Below are 17,878 nucleotides of genomic sequence, written 5' to 3'. Positions count from 1 at the left end.
GAACCGACGTCGTTCTTAGTTGTTACATGGTAGTTTTGGTGTGATCAAAGCATTAGAACAAGATGCTTATGGATCATTCGATGGTACTGATTTTCTGCACTTAATATGTATGGTTCCCTGAATACAGATGCCTTGGTGGAATACTTGGACTTGCTGTATACATACGTTGTTTCGGGGGGTATGCATCACACATTGGAGTCCGTGTCGAGAGTTTGGAGCACACGATCCTAGATCTATACATCTATCGAGATGTATTAGAATATGGCCAATTTGTATGATTGTGGACTGCTGCTTGTTTGCCTTCATTGGCTCTGTGGTATTTCGGGTTATACCTTTTTATTGGGTTGTCAGATATGCCCATGCTTCCATGTCCGCACTATGATGGTTTGAGAATCCAGTGATCCTTTCTTTCCTTGTGAGTTACCCATATTGTTGACGACGACATCCGGGCTATATTTGCGCTAAATTACGTCTTCTATCATTGTTTCTGGCACTTTTCAGGGTGGTCGGGGTTTATCCTCGTAGCCCTATCCATAGTTATTCCCGCTAGCACCCGATATATATTTTTCGACAATGCTATGATGCACAATCCACGATTTTCCTCGTATCCATGTCTAATCCCAATAGAATGATGAATATTAATAAGGAGAACAACTTAAATATAAAGCGCCAGAATTATTTTCAAGAATTAAATGGATAATTCAATAATTTACTACAGGTAGTGTGGCTGCTGATTTGAGTCTTGGCTTATAGGGTCATCAAATCGCACGGATATCATAACAAGCCTTCGTGGTCTAGTTGGTTATGACGTTGGTCTCATATATATTCCTATGATGATCTTGGTAACAAGATTGCAATCCGAAGGTCTCCAGTTCGATCCTGGACGAGGGCATTTCTTTTTTTTGCCCACTGAGCATTGACCCAGTGGGTGGAGCAGGGCAAATTCGATTGAAATTAGTTCTGTGTAAATTTTTTTTTTTTGAAATGCTGGGTTGTTCGCATTCATTTGCCTAAAAGTGTTCGATATCCGTTTCAAGTTTGACTTCAACTCCAATCCCTGTCATATATCATAAAAGTGTGGCTGATGTCATCAAATGCCTTCGTGGTCTAGTTGGTTATGACGTTGGTCTCATATATATTCCTATGATGGTCTTGGTAACAAGATTGCTATCCGAAGGTCTCCAGTTCGATCCTGGACGAGGGCATATCTTTTTATATTTTTGTTATATGCCCGTTGGGAGATGGATGCATTTTTTTGTAGTTCAATGAGATCTTTTTTTTTGTGTTTGGATCCTGTTCTCCATTCCCGCATATTAGCTATGTTCTATAATAATACTTGGTTCGAACTGCAAGGGTTCCAAGTGATCCCGACAAAAAGAATTGAGCTATATACAAGTAAAACGATACAGATTACACTGTCCAGCAGTTGAAAAGACCAAAACACCACAATCCGTGCTCTAACCCAGACGCAAATGACCAGGCACAGCCCGACCTCCAATCAACGAAGCGCCCTCTTCTGAGGCGTTATTTTCTCCCGACATCCATCGTGGAAGTCGGAATGGCTCGCCTTGGAACCATCGAGGTGTGTTAGTAGTGTCGAAGGTGTTCTTGACGCGGTGCGCGAATGACTGGAAGAAGTTTTCATCTTCCTCGTCTTCGCCGTCTATGATAGTAGGCGCGGCTACTGTTCTTTGGGCAGACTGGGAGCCCTCTGCGATCGGGATCCGGAGTCGAGACGAGCCAGGAGAGCCTTCATCTTCACGGTCCGACGCCCAAGTTGAACGGCTACCACGGGAGGACACTGCCAGAGAACCGAAACCGTTCAGTTCCCGTTCAATGAGATCGCGACCTTCACGCCAGCCACCCATGCCATATCCGGCAGGGTTGTTTTCAACGTCGTGTATATCATCATCCTCTGCAAGACCGAACCCAAAGATGTTCTTGATACGCCCATACAGATTGAAAAGTGTTGCACAGATAGGTAGTAGGATGAGTATCGGGAAGATAAAATCAAATCCTTTACCGAGTGGCGTCAGGTTGATGAGCTTACCAAGGAACTCATAGAACGTGGTGTTTCTGCGGAACTCCTTTGGCAAGAATGTCAAGAAGTTGTACGCGATTGGAACTGTCAGCCGAGCAACAAGACCAGCGTACCAGCAGGCACTCTCGCCATAGGTATTACGGCGAACCAGCGCGCGGTTTCCCCACACTTTGACATCGCTGACACCAACGAGAGCGGCGGAACACATGTACAACAACCAGGCAGACGCCGTAACCTGGCCACCAAACCCAACAGGGTGGTCTTTCCAGTTGGGAACCACGGTCAAACTCACGGCAGAGAGCTGGGGTGCCAAGGATTTGATTAGTTCCGACCAAACGATACAGGCTGATGCCACAGCGAAGAAGACACCAAGCACCAGCCTAACAGAGGGAATGACGTTCGAATACACTTGATAGCGCATGTACGGAGTAATGAATTTCACACGAGGGATACATGACGACCGACGAGGAGCTGGGGCAAATTCGAGCTTTTTTGAGGCGGCAGAGTTGATGATGGCTTGAAGATCGGCTGATAATTGGACCAAACGATCCCACTCATCGACAAACCGGGCCTTCATATGACGAGCACGTTGAAGCCGCCGTGTAAGATCAGCCAGATAGCGTTCCGTAATGACAGAAGGCACCGTGGCGGATGTATCCGGAGCCTCGAGAATCGGGGCTCGCACATCTGATTGATCACGCCCATCACGAAGCTCCTCAATCCACTCCTTGAAGTCACGTGCGGTTCCGGTCTTACGGCGTTGAAGTTGAGAGACCTGAGAATTGAGGTTCTCCAATTCATTGACCGAGTCCATTAGGCGATCGTGCACTCGGGGTGCATGTGCCTGTATTCTGCGTAACCGACCACTCACATTGGAGTTTCTAAGTAGGTTGCGCGGGATGGAGACAAGACCGTGGCCCATGAGGTAAATGGCAAGAACCAGACCCCACACATATGCCAATGCCATCACCAGACCCTTGATGGACGTGAATTCGAATCCATTCGAGATTGAAACGTAGACCAGCCCCACCAGGGCACATCCCAGGACAGTCAATTGGTATTTAGCGTTCGAGCGAAGAGAGTACATAAGGCGGCCTTTTGGTTCACGGTAACCCGAGTCAACGTATTCACCGAGTAATGGGAGGATAGCCCTGCAAGTCAAACAAAAGTAAGCGACGGTTCTTGTTCAATTGGATGAACGCGCGGACACTTACCAGGTGAGAACGAAGATCAGCCAATAGGCAATGCGCCAGCATACCAGAACCATTCGCTCTGGCAGCCAGATTGCTTTAGGACCGGATCCATCTCGCGAACTGGACGCCAAATCGATGGGGACAAGCAGTACCACACTAGCGGGCAGAGCCAGAGCCAAGAATATAGGGACAATTAAATACCCCGGAGTGGCCCGGAGGGTGAGGAACCGGCGCAGGAGAAGTAACACAAGTGCGGAGATGAGGAATAAGGCAAATGCGAAAAAGACGTTCGAGCCCACCGAGATGGTGGGCACAGATACTGTAAACATGCTGAAGAGCCAGCCAAAAAGAAAAAGGTGAAGAAACGATCTCAAGCGTTGTTCATGGCGAGATATGGATGGCGCAAATTGAGGGCAATACGCGACCGGATGTCGAAAGGTGAAAGTAGAGAAGTGTATATATAGAACACAGTCCACTCTGGGGGGGTTGACGTTTCCAGGAGAGTGGCTGACTTAAGCTCTGACTAACTGAATCAAAGTACTGGAGACTTTGTTTTGGTCGTGTGCTCAGGTGTAAAGTGGAGTACCTGGTACCCAGCCATAGCCTCCTGGCAGTGTCTCCGAATTTCTGACCAATTGGTCTCTCCGGATCAGGTCAGGGCCAGAACGCCTGTCGATCCCGATGGGAATTGAATGGCTTTCTCTCTCTCTCTCTCTTTCTTTTTTTTTTTGCTTTTGGAGATTCGTAAGGTTGGGGTTAAGGTACTTAATGCAAATTGAAAATCATTTTCATCTCAGCGTTTCGCTCCTGGAGGTTCCCATATAACCGTCCTCCGACTCCCTATATACATATTAGGTAGGTCTAAAAACAGCATTCTTTAAGATCCACACTATGATGACGATGGGTGGTGAGGCTTCACTTGGGATAACGGCTTGAGGGATCAGCGGGAGTGACAGTACGGTATTTGCAGTACCCGTAAGAAACGAGGGAGAACGTGGTACTTGGACTCCTCTGCGCAACTCCAGCCACCCTCCAAGTACCTCCGAGCTTGCCTGCTGACCCCAGGACATCGCAATACGAGTCAATACCAGACTATTGATACCTCCATGTACCTCCCTTCCTCCCCCCCCCCATTCATGGATTCTTCCTCAATCCAACCCTCAACGGGTTGATCAAACACCTTTGAATTTCCTGTCACTTTTCCATAAATTCTTAAGATAATAATACATCCACTTTCTTCATTGCTTCCCATCTCGAGATATCTGTGCATCTCTTTGTCCTTTTGACTTTCGGTACGTGTGTTCTTTTGCTTCTCCCCGAATCTCTTGTACGGAGTAGAGAGGATTAGCAACTGAGGTCCGGTGCAACTTGAAAGCTGCATGATCCCTGTCACGGATCCCATCCACCTTACACCTGCTCTCATTCGTCCCAAGCCACAATCAGGCGTTGACCAGCGAATTGAATCCTTCTTACGCTGGTGCCCGAACGCCTTGCTTTCCTCGTCGTGTTGGTCGGTGTTGGTTCCCTCTAGTCCCTCCCGTCCTCCGTTTCGTCCATTTCCTACCCATCCCCACCCTCCCTGATCGACTCGAATCACGGTTCCACACCAGCACCTGCTTTGCCTTCCTTTTTTTTTCTCCCTCCCTCCCTTCCAACCAGCGACCCGTGTTGAATCTCTTTCTTACATATTTGTTGCAGACCCTGTGACGTCTTCGCAGTCGCGTGTGGTGTTCCGGCGAATGCTAATCTCCAAGGAATCTCTTCGCGGATTGCTACTCTATTTCCATTGATGGGGTGTCTGCTATGAATCCCGGAGAGTTCCCCAACCCGGGCGCGGGGCCTGGCCGGCCAGCCCCGAACGCCGCGATGAGGATGCAGGCAAACATGCAGGCCCCGAAGAATGACAATGTGCAATCTATGATGAGCTACGTTGCGCAAATCTTGCAAGGTCAGGGTCCACAACCAGGTTGGCAGGCAGAGGTTCCAATCAAGACCCGAGCGACAAATGTTTATCAAATGTGAGTTGTCCTGACATTTGCTATATGATCCTTTTGATTTGATCTAACCTATCTGCTACCTAGGATCACATCCCTCCGGTTGATCCAACCTCGCATCGACCTCCACCAAGCAGCCCAGGCGGCCATGAGCTTCGAGTCAAAAGCATTCAACAAGGCCAACGAGAAGATTGAGTACGAAAAAGAATGCACCGAGAAGCTCCTGCACATCAGAAACACCCGAGAGAGACAGGCCGCGGTCGCTTACCAAACTGGTATGATGCCGCAGACGGGTGCCGCACAAAATCAGATCCCAGGCACTTTTCCACAACACATCAACCAGAGCATGCAGGCGTCCCCAGTTCCTGGTCAACCACAGATAGCGATGGGAATGAATGGAAAAAACCAGCAGATGGCCATGCAGCAACAGCAGCGACAGCAACAGCAGTCACAGGCGATGCTCCAACAGCCACAGCAGCAACAGCCGCAACAGCGGACCCAACAGCGCTCTGTGAATGGCTTCCCTATGGTCGACGAGCTCAGCACACTCTCCCCCCAAGACCACGACCATGTCTCTCGATTGGCCACCGAGATGTTGAACAAAACTACCCCAGAGGATATTCAGAAGATCAAGATGAATCTGTCAAACATGACTGCCGAACAGCGCCAATATCTACAACGAAAGAAGCTTGATCCAATGACCTATTTCTTCCAATCTCAGGCACTCACCCAGATCAGACGCCATCGTCGTGCTCGTCTGGAGATGGGTGGACGTGGACCAAATGCCGGGGTGGATGTGAATGGCAACATGATGGGCGATCCGACGATGAACTCTCAACATCAGCGCCAGATGCTTCAGAACATGTTGAACCTTCAACGCAACTCCGCATTTCCTGGAAATCCCGGTCAGACGATGGAACCTCCGAACTTCATTGGTAATGTGGAAAACATTCAAGGACAGCAAGCCGATGGCCTACGCTCACAGGAGGCTGGCCAGCTCGTGGTTCCTGCAAGCTCCTCACAAATGAACCAGGCGCCGTTCCCCAACAATAACAATAATATGTTCTCGCAGCAGATGGGCCAGAATGGCCAGGCGAATATGAACAGCAATAACCCCAATGCTCAGGCCCAGTTCCTTGCCCAGCAGCTTATGCAGACTGGATCCAATACCCCTATGCAGTTCCAGACACCACAGTCTCAAGCTCAGGCGCGTGCGCAAGCAGCACAGAAGGCTCAAATGGCAATCTCGGGGCATGGCGGTCAGGGCCCCCCTCAAGCACAGGCGCAACTCAACGGACAAAGCCCCGTCATGCCAATGCTGAATCAACCCATGGCTCCCGGTCAGATGTCTCCAGTCCAAGTCCCTGCCCAAGCTCGTCCCCCATCACGACCCGCGACTATGGGCCAGCATCCGGCTGGCGTTGGCGGACAGGTTGCGATGCAAGGCCGACCCCAAATACCTACGAATATTCCACCGCACATTCAGGAACAACTTGCTCGAATGCCCGCCGAACAGGCTCAAGCCTTCATCATGCAACAGCGTCGTGCCGCTCTCAACAACATGGCTCGGGCCAATCCCGGTCAGCAGCCCCAGCCTCAAGGTCAAGGACAATCCATGATGAATAACCAGATGGGCAACGCTATGATGAGAGGCTCGATGGGTGCCCCACAAGACTTGAACCAGGGGGATTGCCACAAGGCCAGCAGATGACTCCGCAGCAGCGTCAACAACGCCAGAATGAGGCCTTTAAGCTTCAATTACTACGCCAGCAGAATAACGGCGTGGAGATGACTTCTGAGCAGGGCAAGCAAATGGATCGCATAGCTTTTCCACCGTCCATTCTGAACATGCATGGCACCTCAATGCAGGTTCCTCCGCATGTTAAGACTTGGGGCCAACTAAAGCAATGGGCAATTTCAAACCCTCAAGTTGCCAGCCCCAACGACCTCCCACGTCTCATGATGTTACAAAAACTTCATCTTGGCCAACTCATTTCTGCCTCCGCCAATCAAATTAGAGACCAGAATGGCCATGGTCCAGCGGTAACACCATTTCAAAGCACACAGTCTCCATTTACGAATGCGCCGGGCTTCCCTCCTGGTCAACAACCTGCTCCTTTCAATATGTCTGCCATGCGACCAATTTCCGCCCAAGAGGTCCAAATGGCTCGTCAGAAGCTCGGACCGCAGGCGTCCAATTTCACCGACGAACAAATCCGTGAGATTTTGTATCGCAACCGGCATAGGCAACTAGCGCAGGCAGCCCAAAACCGAGCATCACAGCTCGAAGCTTCTGGTCAGCAAAGTCAAGGGACCGCGCAACCTCCCATTCCCGCAGCACAACCAATTCCCCAAACCAAACCGCAACCCCCCTCACAACAACCGCAAACCATTTCTCCGGAGATGAATTCAAAGGCCCAAGCTGGAGTCGCGACCAAGGGGCCCAAGGGCGCTACTGGGAAGCAGCCTTCGAAAAAGAGACCCAGTACAGATGATACAGAAGCTCGAGCCACAGCTACCCCTCAGATGAGCCAGCCAGCGACAGTTCCAGGCGCTCCAGGGAATACCCCCCAACGGCCAGGTTTCCCAATTACGCAGGAACAGCTTGCACAAATGACCCCCAGCAGCGGGCTCAGTTTGAGGCGCACATGCGGAAGCAACAGCCTCAAAATCGGGGCCAGATTCTCAGTAGAGCTGCTGCTGAAGAGGCATGGAATAGGAACTTGCCACCGCAGATCATGGAAGTCTATAAAGATATCGCCACTAACGCTCCACCCGCAATGCCTACACCTCTCTCCCCAGATCAGAAGGCTGCTATGACAAAGCAATTGCGTGAAGCCTTGGATCTCCTCTGCCGCCTTGATGCTTTGGTGCAGTGGTTCTCAAAGATACAAGGCCAGGAGAAGAATGTGAAGAATCTTCTTGCCATGGTGAGTTCTTATTCGATCATAATATTTTTTTTTTTCACTGATCTGATATCATTTAGCGGATTCAATTGATGAGACAGTTCAAACCTACGCAGGATTGGGTTGTGAACGAACATTTCACAATTAAACCCGATTATCTTGCTGGTGCCATCCTTTTCATGCGGAAGTTGTTTGCAGCTATGATCTCTCGCATTCATCACGGCCAACGCCCAAATGCCCCGCAACCTCCTGGGGCCACCGCTCCAGCAACACAAGGTACTATGCCAGCATTGAACGCGACCAATTTACAGCAGCTGCAGGCACAGGAAGAAGCACTGCAACGAGCTCGGCGCGCCTCTAGCCAATCCGTGAACGCTCCGCCTGCACCATTTGCGGCTCCATCTCCAAGAGGTGTTCCTCAGTATGCCTCGGGAGGACTTGCTCCCGAGAATCTCAAGCTACCCCCGCCTAAAAAGCGAAAGCAGTCTCACGGTGTAGCATCGTCCCCAATCCAAGCAGCTGCAACGCCTAGCGCTGCGACGAAGTACAACAAAGCGGTGGCGGATGCCACATCGAACGCTGCAGCTATGGTGGGTGCTTTCAAGTGCAGTGCGGTTGAGTGTCAACACCATTATCAAGGATTCCTTACGCAGGCTGCCTTGGACAAGCACGTCGAAGAAAGCCATCAACCCGAGGAGGAAGAATTCATCGAAGACCCCTTAAAATATTATCATGAGAGTATCTCCATTGGACTTGGTCTGAATTCCAACGATAGTCTTGAAGCTCAGCAGATGGCTACACTTGGACCAGTACCGTCCTCCACCAAACTCAGTGCAGCGGCCTCTCCCGCGAAACAGAGTATTTCTACCCCTATCATTGCTAATACTACGCCAATGGCTCGGGTTACCAGCCAACTCGGAGTCAAGAGCGCATCTCCTGCTGCATCAGCCCAGCTGCTCACTCCACAGTTGTCATCCGTTAAGGGAGTCAAGCCTGTTGGCAAGGACGAAAAGAAAGATGCTGTTGTTAAATTGGAGGATAGCGAGACGAAGGACCCGTGGGCGGATTGTCCCACCTCGCTAGACACTCTCCACGATACCTTTTCAAATCTCGCGAGCAAGGATCTACCTCATCTGGGATATGATTCGCTCGAGGACTTTGATATCAACGAAGCTACCCCGGTAGATGACTGGGTAGCCTTTGCTAGTCTGACTCCTCCAGATGAGGCCGAGGAGGCTGCCTTCTTGGAGAAATTCTACGAACCTTGGGACGATGAGTCCATTGCGTTGGCTGCGGCACGCATCCGCATCCCGCCTGAGATCCAGGTCAAGGGCATCGGTCCTATGGGCCAGCTCGAGGTTGACTGGGACGCCGTTGCGCGCTATGAGAAGGAAGGGATATCCATCCCCATGACTTGAAAGTCGGATTTCCGGGTTGTATTCAAAGCATGTACACATGGCTCGTCCTATTTTAGGCTGTGCACATGAAGATGGTCTGATATTATGAAATGTCTTTTTTATTTCGGCGGTTTCGTTTCCAGCGTACATACGATTCAGGAGCGGTGCGTCTGTACACTACGCGGAACTCCTGGTTAATTTCTTGTGAAGATCAACCTTTTGGGGTTCTAATTATTTTTTTGGACTGTCCATTGGCCTCAGCGATGGCGTTTTGAGGGGAAAATAGGGATTAGGTTCTGATTGAAAACTATTCTTTGACTCGAACATTTTGACTATGGTGACGGTGATAGCTCGTAGGTAGTCGATGCTTACGGAGTACCCTGGGCTATATAGGCACTCGCCCTTCAGAATGGTCATATCTCATATCCCTTCCTGATAAGAAGTTCTCCACGACTTGCTGGATTTGCCTTCAAGATCATGATTTCGTACTATTTCCAATCTGTATTCTGGACTTTCTTTTTTACCTCCTACCTCAGATCTTCCTCAGATATAAGGACAACTATGTGCCCTTCAAATCCTCTTCGATAGCATAGGCGATCCCCGTGATGTCGATCCTCCCGAATCGGGGTGCGGAGGTGCCGCGTGACAATGATGTTATCAGCCGATAAGCTTACACTTCGTTCTCCTCACTTGGGGACCTTCTTTCCTCACCCCAGGGACTCGAATCCGAGTCCTGACATTAACTGCTTACAACACATCAAGATGGCCAATAACGCCCTTATCCCCTTCCTGGTCACGATGATGCTCGTGACCGGGGTGTGCAATACCATTCTTAATAAGTATCAGGTTCGTCCAGAGATAGTCACCCTGAGGACTACGGGCTAATCTCCTTCTCACGGACAGGATATGCAATGTGTGCGGAATTGCGACTCGCCTGACCCCAGCCAGCGGAAGCTGTTCGAGCAGCCGGTCATTCAAACGTAGGTCTCGCTTCATGCTTATCATGCCGCTTTGCAACACTCGCGATAAAACACTAACACCACGCGTTCTCACAGAGCTACAATGTTCATTGGCGAGATGGGCTGTTGGTTAGTACTCGGCCTCAATTTGCTTTACCGCCGATACGTCGCACCACGCCTATCCAGCGGCCCTTCACCCCTCCTAGCCGGCGGATATCACCCGATCAACGGCGATGATGACGGCATCGATCACGACGATGATCACGGAGTGGATGGACTCGACTCCGATAGCAGACGCCCCAAGCCCCTGGAAGAGGATGACACTCGCGTCCCGCTCCGCGGGTGGAGGACCTTCCTTCTTGCAGCGCCGTCAAGCTGCGACATTGCCGGCACAACCCTCATGAACGTAGGTCTGCTGTTTGTGGCAGCAAGTATTTATCAGATGACCCGTGGAGCCCTCGTCCTCTTCGTCGGTTTGTTCAGTGTCATCTTCCTGCGCCGCAAGCTCCACTTGTACCAGTGGAGTGCATTGTTCATTGTCGTCCTCGGCGTGGCAATTGTTGGTCTCGCCGGAGCTCTGTTTAGTAATGAGCCGGGCCACGATGTCACGCAGAAAGCGTCTCATGCTATGATGCAGGCGCGTGCTGTCGCCCGAACCCCCGAGGCTGTACAGGCCATCATTGGTGTACTCCTTATTGCTGCGGCGCAGATATTCACAGCCTCGCAGTTTGTGCTGGAAGAGTGGATTTTGGAGAACTACGCCATGGACCCGATCCAGGTTGTGGGTTGGGAAGGCGTGTTCGGCTTTTTGGTTACTGTCGTCGGCATGGTAATCATGTATCTTGCTGTTGGACGGACCGATGCCGGTCGGTATGGCTACTTTGATATCAAGGAGGGATTGCATCAGGTCTTCAACAACCGTGCTGTTGCCACTTCCAGTGTGTTTATCATGATCAGCATTGGGTATGTATTTCTTGCTTCTCAAGCCATCATTGTCCCCCTTTCTCTAACGTTCGTCCTAGTGGTTTCAACTTCTTTGGTTTGTCCGTCACTCGCACGGTCTCCGCCACTTCCCGCAGCACAATCGATACTTGTCGGACGCTCTTTATCTGGCTTGTCTCGCTGAGCCTTGGCTGGGAGTCCTTCAAATGGCTTCAAGTTCTCGGCTTCGTGCTCCTCGTCTACGGAACCTTCATGTTCAACGATATCGTTCGGCCTCCGCTCAAAGCCTGTCTACCCCGTCACCGGAGAGAGGGACAGGTATTGCTTCCCCAGGAACCCATTGAGCACATTTGATTAATTCGATGTGCTTGTTTTGGATCTTGATCTCCGTCAAAGTCTATCTCATATAAACACCCCTTTTGGACCATGGAAGACCTGGGCTTGGTGTTATAGATTGGTCTCATGTTTTCGGTTTTTGGATAAATCATACGATCTTGCATTTCTTTGGTTACCTTGCGGCGGAGTTATCGTCTTGTGTTTTTGATCATATACTGACTTTCTTTCTCGTTTTTCGTGCGACTACAATTCATTTCGATTTCCTACTCGAGTTATAGAGTCTTGATTCATGTCGTGTGTTGCATCTTGCGTCCATGTTCTGATTTTAGTCTACAGTAGCTGTATGAAGATAGGGTACTTTCAGAAGCTTGACGCCGATATTTCATGGTTTTAGATCCACGCATGTAGGTAAGTCTATACCTTCACATACAGGGCTCTACATAGACTACACACCGGAAACTTAGACTCAATGCAATGTACCCTGCACTTGCTCACGCTCTAAAATTTTCATCTGCTAGAAGCATGTACAATAAGAACAACCTTCTCTGTAGTGAGACAGGAGAAGAGAAGAAAACTGAATGGCAAAACAAAAGTCTAGATGGGAGCAAAAGCGAAGGCGCAGAGAGTTAGAGTGTATAAAACTGGATGTGACTGTTCATGAGAAAATTAAACATTCGTTCGGGTTGTTAAGCACCGGTCTGATTTATGGCTCAGACCAATCCACCTGGTCGGTGACGGGATCTCCACCATCCCGAGCGGAAGTGACACGGAGACGGAGACGGAGTTTGGCAGGAAGAGCCTGGAGATAGTGGGTTAGTTGGTGGGTTCAGAAGTGCAATATAGCGAAGGGAGAAACTTGACATACCCCATTCAGAGCGGTCACACGCATTGATTGTGTGCCCTCGTCACCGGCCTCTAGATCGGCCTTGCTGATTGCGCTCAGCTGCAAGCGTTGGCTCTTTGGCACGGCGGCTTGTAAGCCGACGTTAGTGAAGCGGTCGAAGTTGGAGTCGTTGCGGAAGCGAGCAAGAATCTGGGCATTGGTGCCACTTCGCTGGACCTGCAAGGTGAGGATAAGACCGTCCTTGTTGAGCGCGGTGTGTGCAGGGGTGGAAGCGGTGACAGGAGCGGGAGAGGTAGCAGGCGAAGGAGCAGATGCGCCCATGCCTCCAGCACCGAGCAGATCCATCGATGCGGATGTTGATTGTGCAGGCTGAGGGGATGGTGAAGCACCGGTAGAGCCAAACAGATCCATGATGGCACTGTGCGGGTTCTTTTGGCCGGCAGGTCCCGGCGAAGGCGATGACACGCCCGAATCTCCACCAAGGATGTCTGCCAGCAGATCGGCGGTGTTCGATCCGTTCGAGGTCGGGCTGGTGACGGGGGCATCGGACCCGCCAACCAGATCAAGAAGTAGGTCATGCTCTGCGGGTTTGGCAGCCTTCGTTGTTGCCTTGCTGCGAAGGACCTTGCTCTGGCGCTTTTTGGCGGCAGGGGCACCTAGTACCCGTTGTTCCTCACGAATCTCGGGTGCGGGCATCCGCTCGAGTACTCCACGGCGGATTTGATCGTAGCCAAAGAGATTGGTGTATTCAACGGCACGCTGCTGGATCTCTACACTCAAATCTGCGGTACGGCTGGAAAGCAAACGGCGCAAGCGTTCGATCTGAGCGGAATCTGACATGCGCACGGTAAGTTTCATGGATGCAGTGATGATGTATTCGACAACAATCTGAGAGGCGTAGGTGCTGTTGAGGATGTTGTTGAAGAGGTCGACGATGTCATTTTCGTGGACCTCCTTGACCAGCTCCTCCTCTTCATATTGACCACCCTGGAGTAGGCTGTCGGCGTATTCGCCAATGGTCCATGTCGCAGCGAGTGTGAGACCCTCTTGTGAAATGTCCTCCTTCAATGATGAGTAAAGCTTCTGAACCGCATAGGTCTGCAAGTCAGGGGTTGTCGCGATGAGACGAACAAATGAGGACAAAATCTGCTCTTTGACGTAGTTCCCAGCCAGCTTGAGAACCCGCAAAATGGTATCCATGTGCCAGCGCTTGTTGGGCGCGAAACGATCAGCCGCAATACCTATCTGTGTCGTCATCACGGACTTGAACTCATTGTCGGCCACCTCCAGGAAGGCCAGCAGTTCGCGCACCAGCACCCGCACATTACCTTCGTTGATCAACATGAAGCTGAGATCGAGCGCTCGCCGGCGAATGCTAATATCAGGATCCCGCAGACATTCCAAGATCGTATTGCGATGTCTTTGCACTGCATTTGGTTCAATTGCGACAACCTTGTTCAGGGTATTCAGCGCGACGTAGCGGATATTGTTATCCTTGTTGGCCAAGAATTTGCCCAAAATATTGACACCCAATACCCTCAAGCCCGAATCGGCTTCAATATCCAGAATCGTAAGAACAGCCTCGTACAGGATAGAGTTGCCAACGTTCTTTGAAGAATCTGTGTTGGTGGCCACCTGGGCCAGAATGTCGTTGATCAATTCGCTGGTGGCGACATCTCCCCGACCTAACACACGCAAGAATCGAAGGATCTTGACTTGGAGGAAAGGATCCGTGATACCGGATACATCATGCTCAGGGGCATATCCGGATGTTGTCAGTCCCTTCAAAGCGCGCACCAGTCCTCCAGCCAGCGGGCGGAACGCCTCGATCACGCCCTCCGGTCCTTCCTCGTCCTCTTCTTCCGCCTCACATAGATCGATCGCCAGCGTCAACCCACAGAGCAGAACGCCATGGTTTCGGTCTGACAAAAGGTTTTTGGCTTTTTCGAGGAAATGTTCATAAAGGTCTGGAACCTTGCGACAGATTCGCATGGCACAAATCGCTGCTTTCCGTCGAATATAAGGGTTGGCCGTTGACATAAGGGCTTCGACTTCGGGGAATAGATCACGAGACATTTCGACCGAGGCAATGTTTCCGAGGGCACATAGGGCGAGTCCGACGATGTATTGGTTGGAGTGGTTGAGGTCGCTGCATCTCAAGTCAGCACAGCTTCAACCGGATCAAGCACGGTAATACATACTTTTTCAAAGAATTGGTCACAAGTGTCAAAACTTCCTGATTCTCATCCAGCAACAGCATAGTCCCCAAATACCCCAATCGCTTGTCAGCAAATCGGTGTGAGGCCAGTAGTTTCAGACACTCGATTTGGCCGAAGTGAGTACGCTCTCCGAGTGTGAACAAATACAAGAGTTTGGCGACATTATTCCTCCTATCAATTGTTAGAGCTCGATCCAGTGTTCAACCAACGTGAGTGTTGAGGCTCACCGAATGCCGGAGTCATGGCTCTCTTCTCGAAACGAGGCGCGAATAGCGGCGCTTTCTTTTTGGATGACCGCACGTTCATCGGCGATGGTCTTGGCTGATCGGACATTTCGAATAAATTGCTTGACTATTGGTAGATTGAATTGCGCGGTTAGGGTGCATCTCAGGGGAGGAGGGGCGGCGGGCAGCACTTACGGGAAGACATGACAGCTAGAAGGACCCCCGGCGGGGCGAGGAGGAGATATATTCAATGGATAAGAAGACCCAAAGATAAGGTCCAGGAAGGTCAATCAAGGACTGTCATAAACTCAATGAAATGGAGAAGCGTCGGGGCTGTCTAGAGGTCTGGACTGCTTTATTATTATTCCTCATGGCAGTCGACCTGGCTTCTTGGCATGGGGCACTAGTGTAAAAGCGGACTAGCGTGGAGTCCCAGTCACCTGACTTTTTGCTACCCCATCCAGACACACCGCCTTTGGGCCGGACACCTGAGGCATCAATATGACGGAAGTGGCATGCTCCGCCCGGAAGTCACCAGCACCGAGGGGACCCGTGGACGGAGTTCGGAGTACGGAGTACGGTGTATGATACGGAGTATAGGCACAGCGACATGTATACAATGCGTAATTGGTAACATGTTGACGTTCAGCTAATGCCAAAATAAAGGAGTATACAGGATATACACAACATTTTGCCTCTGTAAATTTATCTGCCTAGATCGCATGTGAAGAATGAGACAACTGTATAACATATAAAAGCAGTCTGACGTATGTAGTGTTATTTTTGGTTTCAACTTTCCAGTTGACACAAAGCCAAGAACTGTCCCCACATAATCCTAGGGGCTTAATATCTTTCCACTTCTTGTGTTTTCAATGTGCAACCCCCCTACTTCTGCAAGTGCATCCAGAAAGGATGTCTACTGCCGTGTCTCAAGATGGATTCGCAACATTACGGCCGCGCGCCGTGCCGATTCAACCAAACGGAAAGTCCCATGTTGCTCTCCCCCTCCCAGTGGACAAGTTAGTCCACGACACAAGGTAGGTTGTTCTCCATTATAACAATCGAAATTGACAAAGGATAACGACTAATTGATTAATCCTAGTGGCCGCTCTACCCCCGTCGCCGAAGATGCACCCCCCGTCCGCGCATTCCATCTCATCCGCGAGGAAGCAAGTCCGCGCCCGCAATCGACTATTTTATACTATAGACTATGTACCTCGCGTGTCGCATTTCGATCCCGACAGTGACTACCATAACTTCCGAGGATTCTTTACTCTCTTCTGGATTGGCCTGGCCATCATGGTCGGGACCAGTATTTTGCGCAATATCAAGGATACCGGATACCCCCTGCAAGTGCGTGTTTGGAGTCTCTTGACAGCCAATGTATGGGGGATGGGACTCAGTGATGCAGCCATGGTGATGAGCTCCGGACTCGTCCTACCTATGCACCGGCTTTGGCGAAGTGGTCCACAATGGCTGCGATGGTCGCGCGGGGGTATGATTCTGCAGAGTCTGGCTGAAGCCTTTTGGTTGGTCCTGTGGATCAAGTAAGTTGACAGCTTGTTTAGATATTGGGATTAGGAGTGCTGACATGGCAACTAAGCTGGCCCTTCATGATGCAATGGACTTGGACTGCGCAGGTGTTCTTCACGCTGCACACCTTGACCATTTTAATGAAACTCCACTCATACGCCTTCTACAATGGCCATCTTAGCGAGACCGAGATCCGTCTTTCTTCCCTCGACAAACCGGACCACAAGTCCACCGATTCCGCGGCTGCCATTCATTACCCGGAGATACACAGACATCGACCGTCACTGAAGCAGTCTAATGAAGATCAGTCTGTGGAGCCATTGGAAAGGCTGCGCGAAGATCTAGCCACGGAGTTGACCTCCCCACTAGGCAACATATCATATCCACAGAACCTCCACGTTGGAAACTACGTCGACTTCCTCTTTTGTCCGACCCTTTGTTATGAGCTAGAGTATCCACGACGTCAAGAGCGACGCTGGTCAGAAATTGGCTGGAAGGCTGCTGCCGTCTTTGGTTGCATTTTTCTGCTCACATTAACTAGCGAGGAATTCATTGTTCCTGTATTGTCAGAGGCCAGTTCCCAGCTTCGCGCCGTCTCCAACGTTACGGATAAGGCCCTCGTCCTCGCCGAAACCATCAGCATGCTACTTTTTCCCTTCATGATCATCTTCCTGCTCGTGTTCCTCGTCATTTTTGAATATGTGCTGGGCGCGTTTGCAGAGCTAACCCGATTCGCTGATCGCCACTTCTATTCAGACTGGTGGAATTCATGCGACTGGTAAGTTGGCATTCTAATTATAGGTGACTTGTTACTTTGGTTAATCAATCTTCCCTCTATCTAGGATGGAATTCTCTCGCGAATGGAACGTACCTGTTCACCATTTCCTTTTCCGCCACGTCTATTTCCCCGCCCGGTCTAACTTTTCCCAACCTGTGGCCATGGTGATCACATTTCTGGTCAGCTCTGTGTTCCATGAGCTGGTCATGAGTTGCATCACCAAGAAGCTCCGGGGATACGGCTTCCTCGCTATGATGCTACAGCTACCTATTGTTGCGATTCAGAAGTCTCGTTTCTTCCGGGGTCGCACAACCCTTAATGTAAGCTATTTTAGGATACTCTGAGATATTGTGGATTGCACTGACATTCTTACTAGAACGCATTCTTCTGGTTCTCAATGATCTTGGGACTATCCATGGTAAGTTCCTTAATGTTTATATCTGATATGTGCAATATGCAAAATTCTAACCGTGATTGGCGCTTAGATGTGTGCACTTTATGTCCTGGTTTAA

The 17,878-nt window shown here is 50.4% G+C and overlaps 5 protein-coding genes across 5 annotated transcripts; 3 read left to right on the top strand and 2 right to left on the bottom strand.

Moving 5' to 3' along the window:
* Window positions 1–1,457: 1,457 nt before the first annotated feature.
* Window positions 1,458–3,563, bottom strand: N7457_009346 (LMBR1 domain-containing protein; the record flags this gene model as incomplete). The annotated part of the gene is made up of 2 exons (XM_057180389.1): window positions 1,458–3,192; window positions 3,256–3,563. The coding sequence occupies 2 exons, from the start codon at window positions 3,561–3,563 to the stop codon at window positions 1,458–1,460; spliced, it is 2,043 nt and encodes a 680-aa protein (XP_057028775.1).
* A 1,474-nt stretch (window positions 3,564–5,037) lies between these two features.
* N7457_009345 (uncharacterized protein) lies at window positions 5,038–9,552 on the top strand (the record flags this gene model as incomplete). The annotated part of the gene is made up of 5 exons (XM_057180388.1): window positions 5,038–5,252; window positions 5,316–6,808; window positions 6,859–7,713; window positions 7,764–8,158; window positions 8,215–9,552. The coding sequence occupies 5 exons, from the start codon at window positions 5,038–5,040 to the stop codon at window positions 9,550–9,552; spliced, it is 4,296 nt and encodes a 1,431-aa protein (XP_057028774.1).
* Window positions 9,553–10,293: 741 nt separating this feature from the next.
* On the top strand, window positions 10,294–11,786 carry N7457_009344 (putative nucleotide-sugar transporter; the record flags this gene model as incomplete). Its single annotated transcript, XM_057180387.1, has 4 exons — window positions 10,294–10,377; window positions 10,435–10,511; window positions 10,587–11,453; window positions 11,513–11,786. 4 exons carry the CDS (start codon window positions 10,294–10,296, stop codon window positions 11,784–11,786), a joined length of 1,302 nt encoding a protein of 433 aa, XP_057028773.1.
* A 685-nt stretch (window positions 11,787–12,471) lies between these two features.
* On the bottom strand, window positions 12,472–15,260 carry N7457_009343 (AP-1 complex subunit gamma; the record flags this gene model as incomplete). Its single annotated transcript, XM_057180386.1, has 5 exons — window positions 12,472–12,567; window positions 12,634–14,761; window positions 14,814–15,002; window positions 15,059–15,182; window positions 15,251–15,260. 5 exons carry the CDS (start codon window positions 15,258–15,260, stop codon window positions 12,472–12,474), a joined length of 2,547 nt encoding a protein of 848 aa, XP_057028772.1.
* A 707-nt stretch (window positions 15,261–15,967) lies between these two features.
* On the top strand, window positions 15,968–17,878 carry N7457_009342 (putative sterol o-acyltransferase (APE2); the record flags this gene model as incomplete). The annotated part of the gene is made up of 7 exons (XM_057180385.1): window positions 15,968–16,092; window positions 16,158–16,228; window positions 16,320–16,602; window positions 16,659–17,366; window positions 17,431–17,686; window positions 17,743–17,784; window positions 17,852–17,878. 7 exons carry the CDS (start codon window positions 15,968–15,970, stop codon window positions 17,876–17,878), a joined length of 1,512 nt encoding a protein of 503 aa, XP_057028771.1.

The sequence above is a fragment of the Penicillium paradoxum genome (genome assembly GCF_028828445.1).
Source record: "Penicillium paradoxum strain IBT 22861 chromosome Unknown utg000007l_segment0_segment0, whole genome shotgun sequence".
NCBI classification, from domain to species: Eukaryota; Fungi; Ascomycota; class Eurotiomycetes; order Eurotiales; family Aspergillaceae; genus Penicillium; species Penicillium paradoxum.
This window is presented reverse-complemented; position numbering and strand designations above follow the sequence as displayed.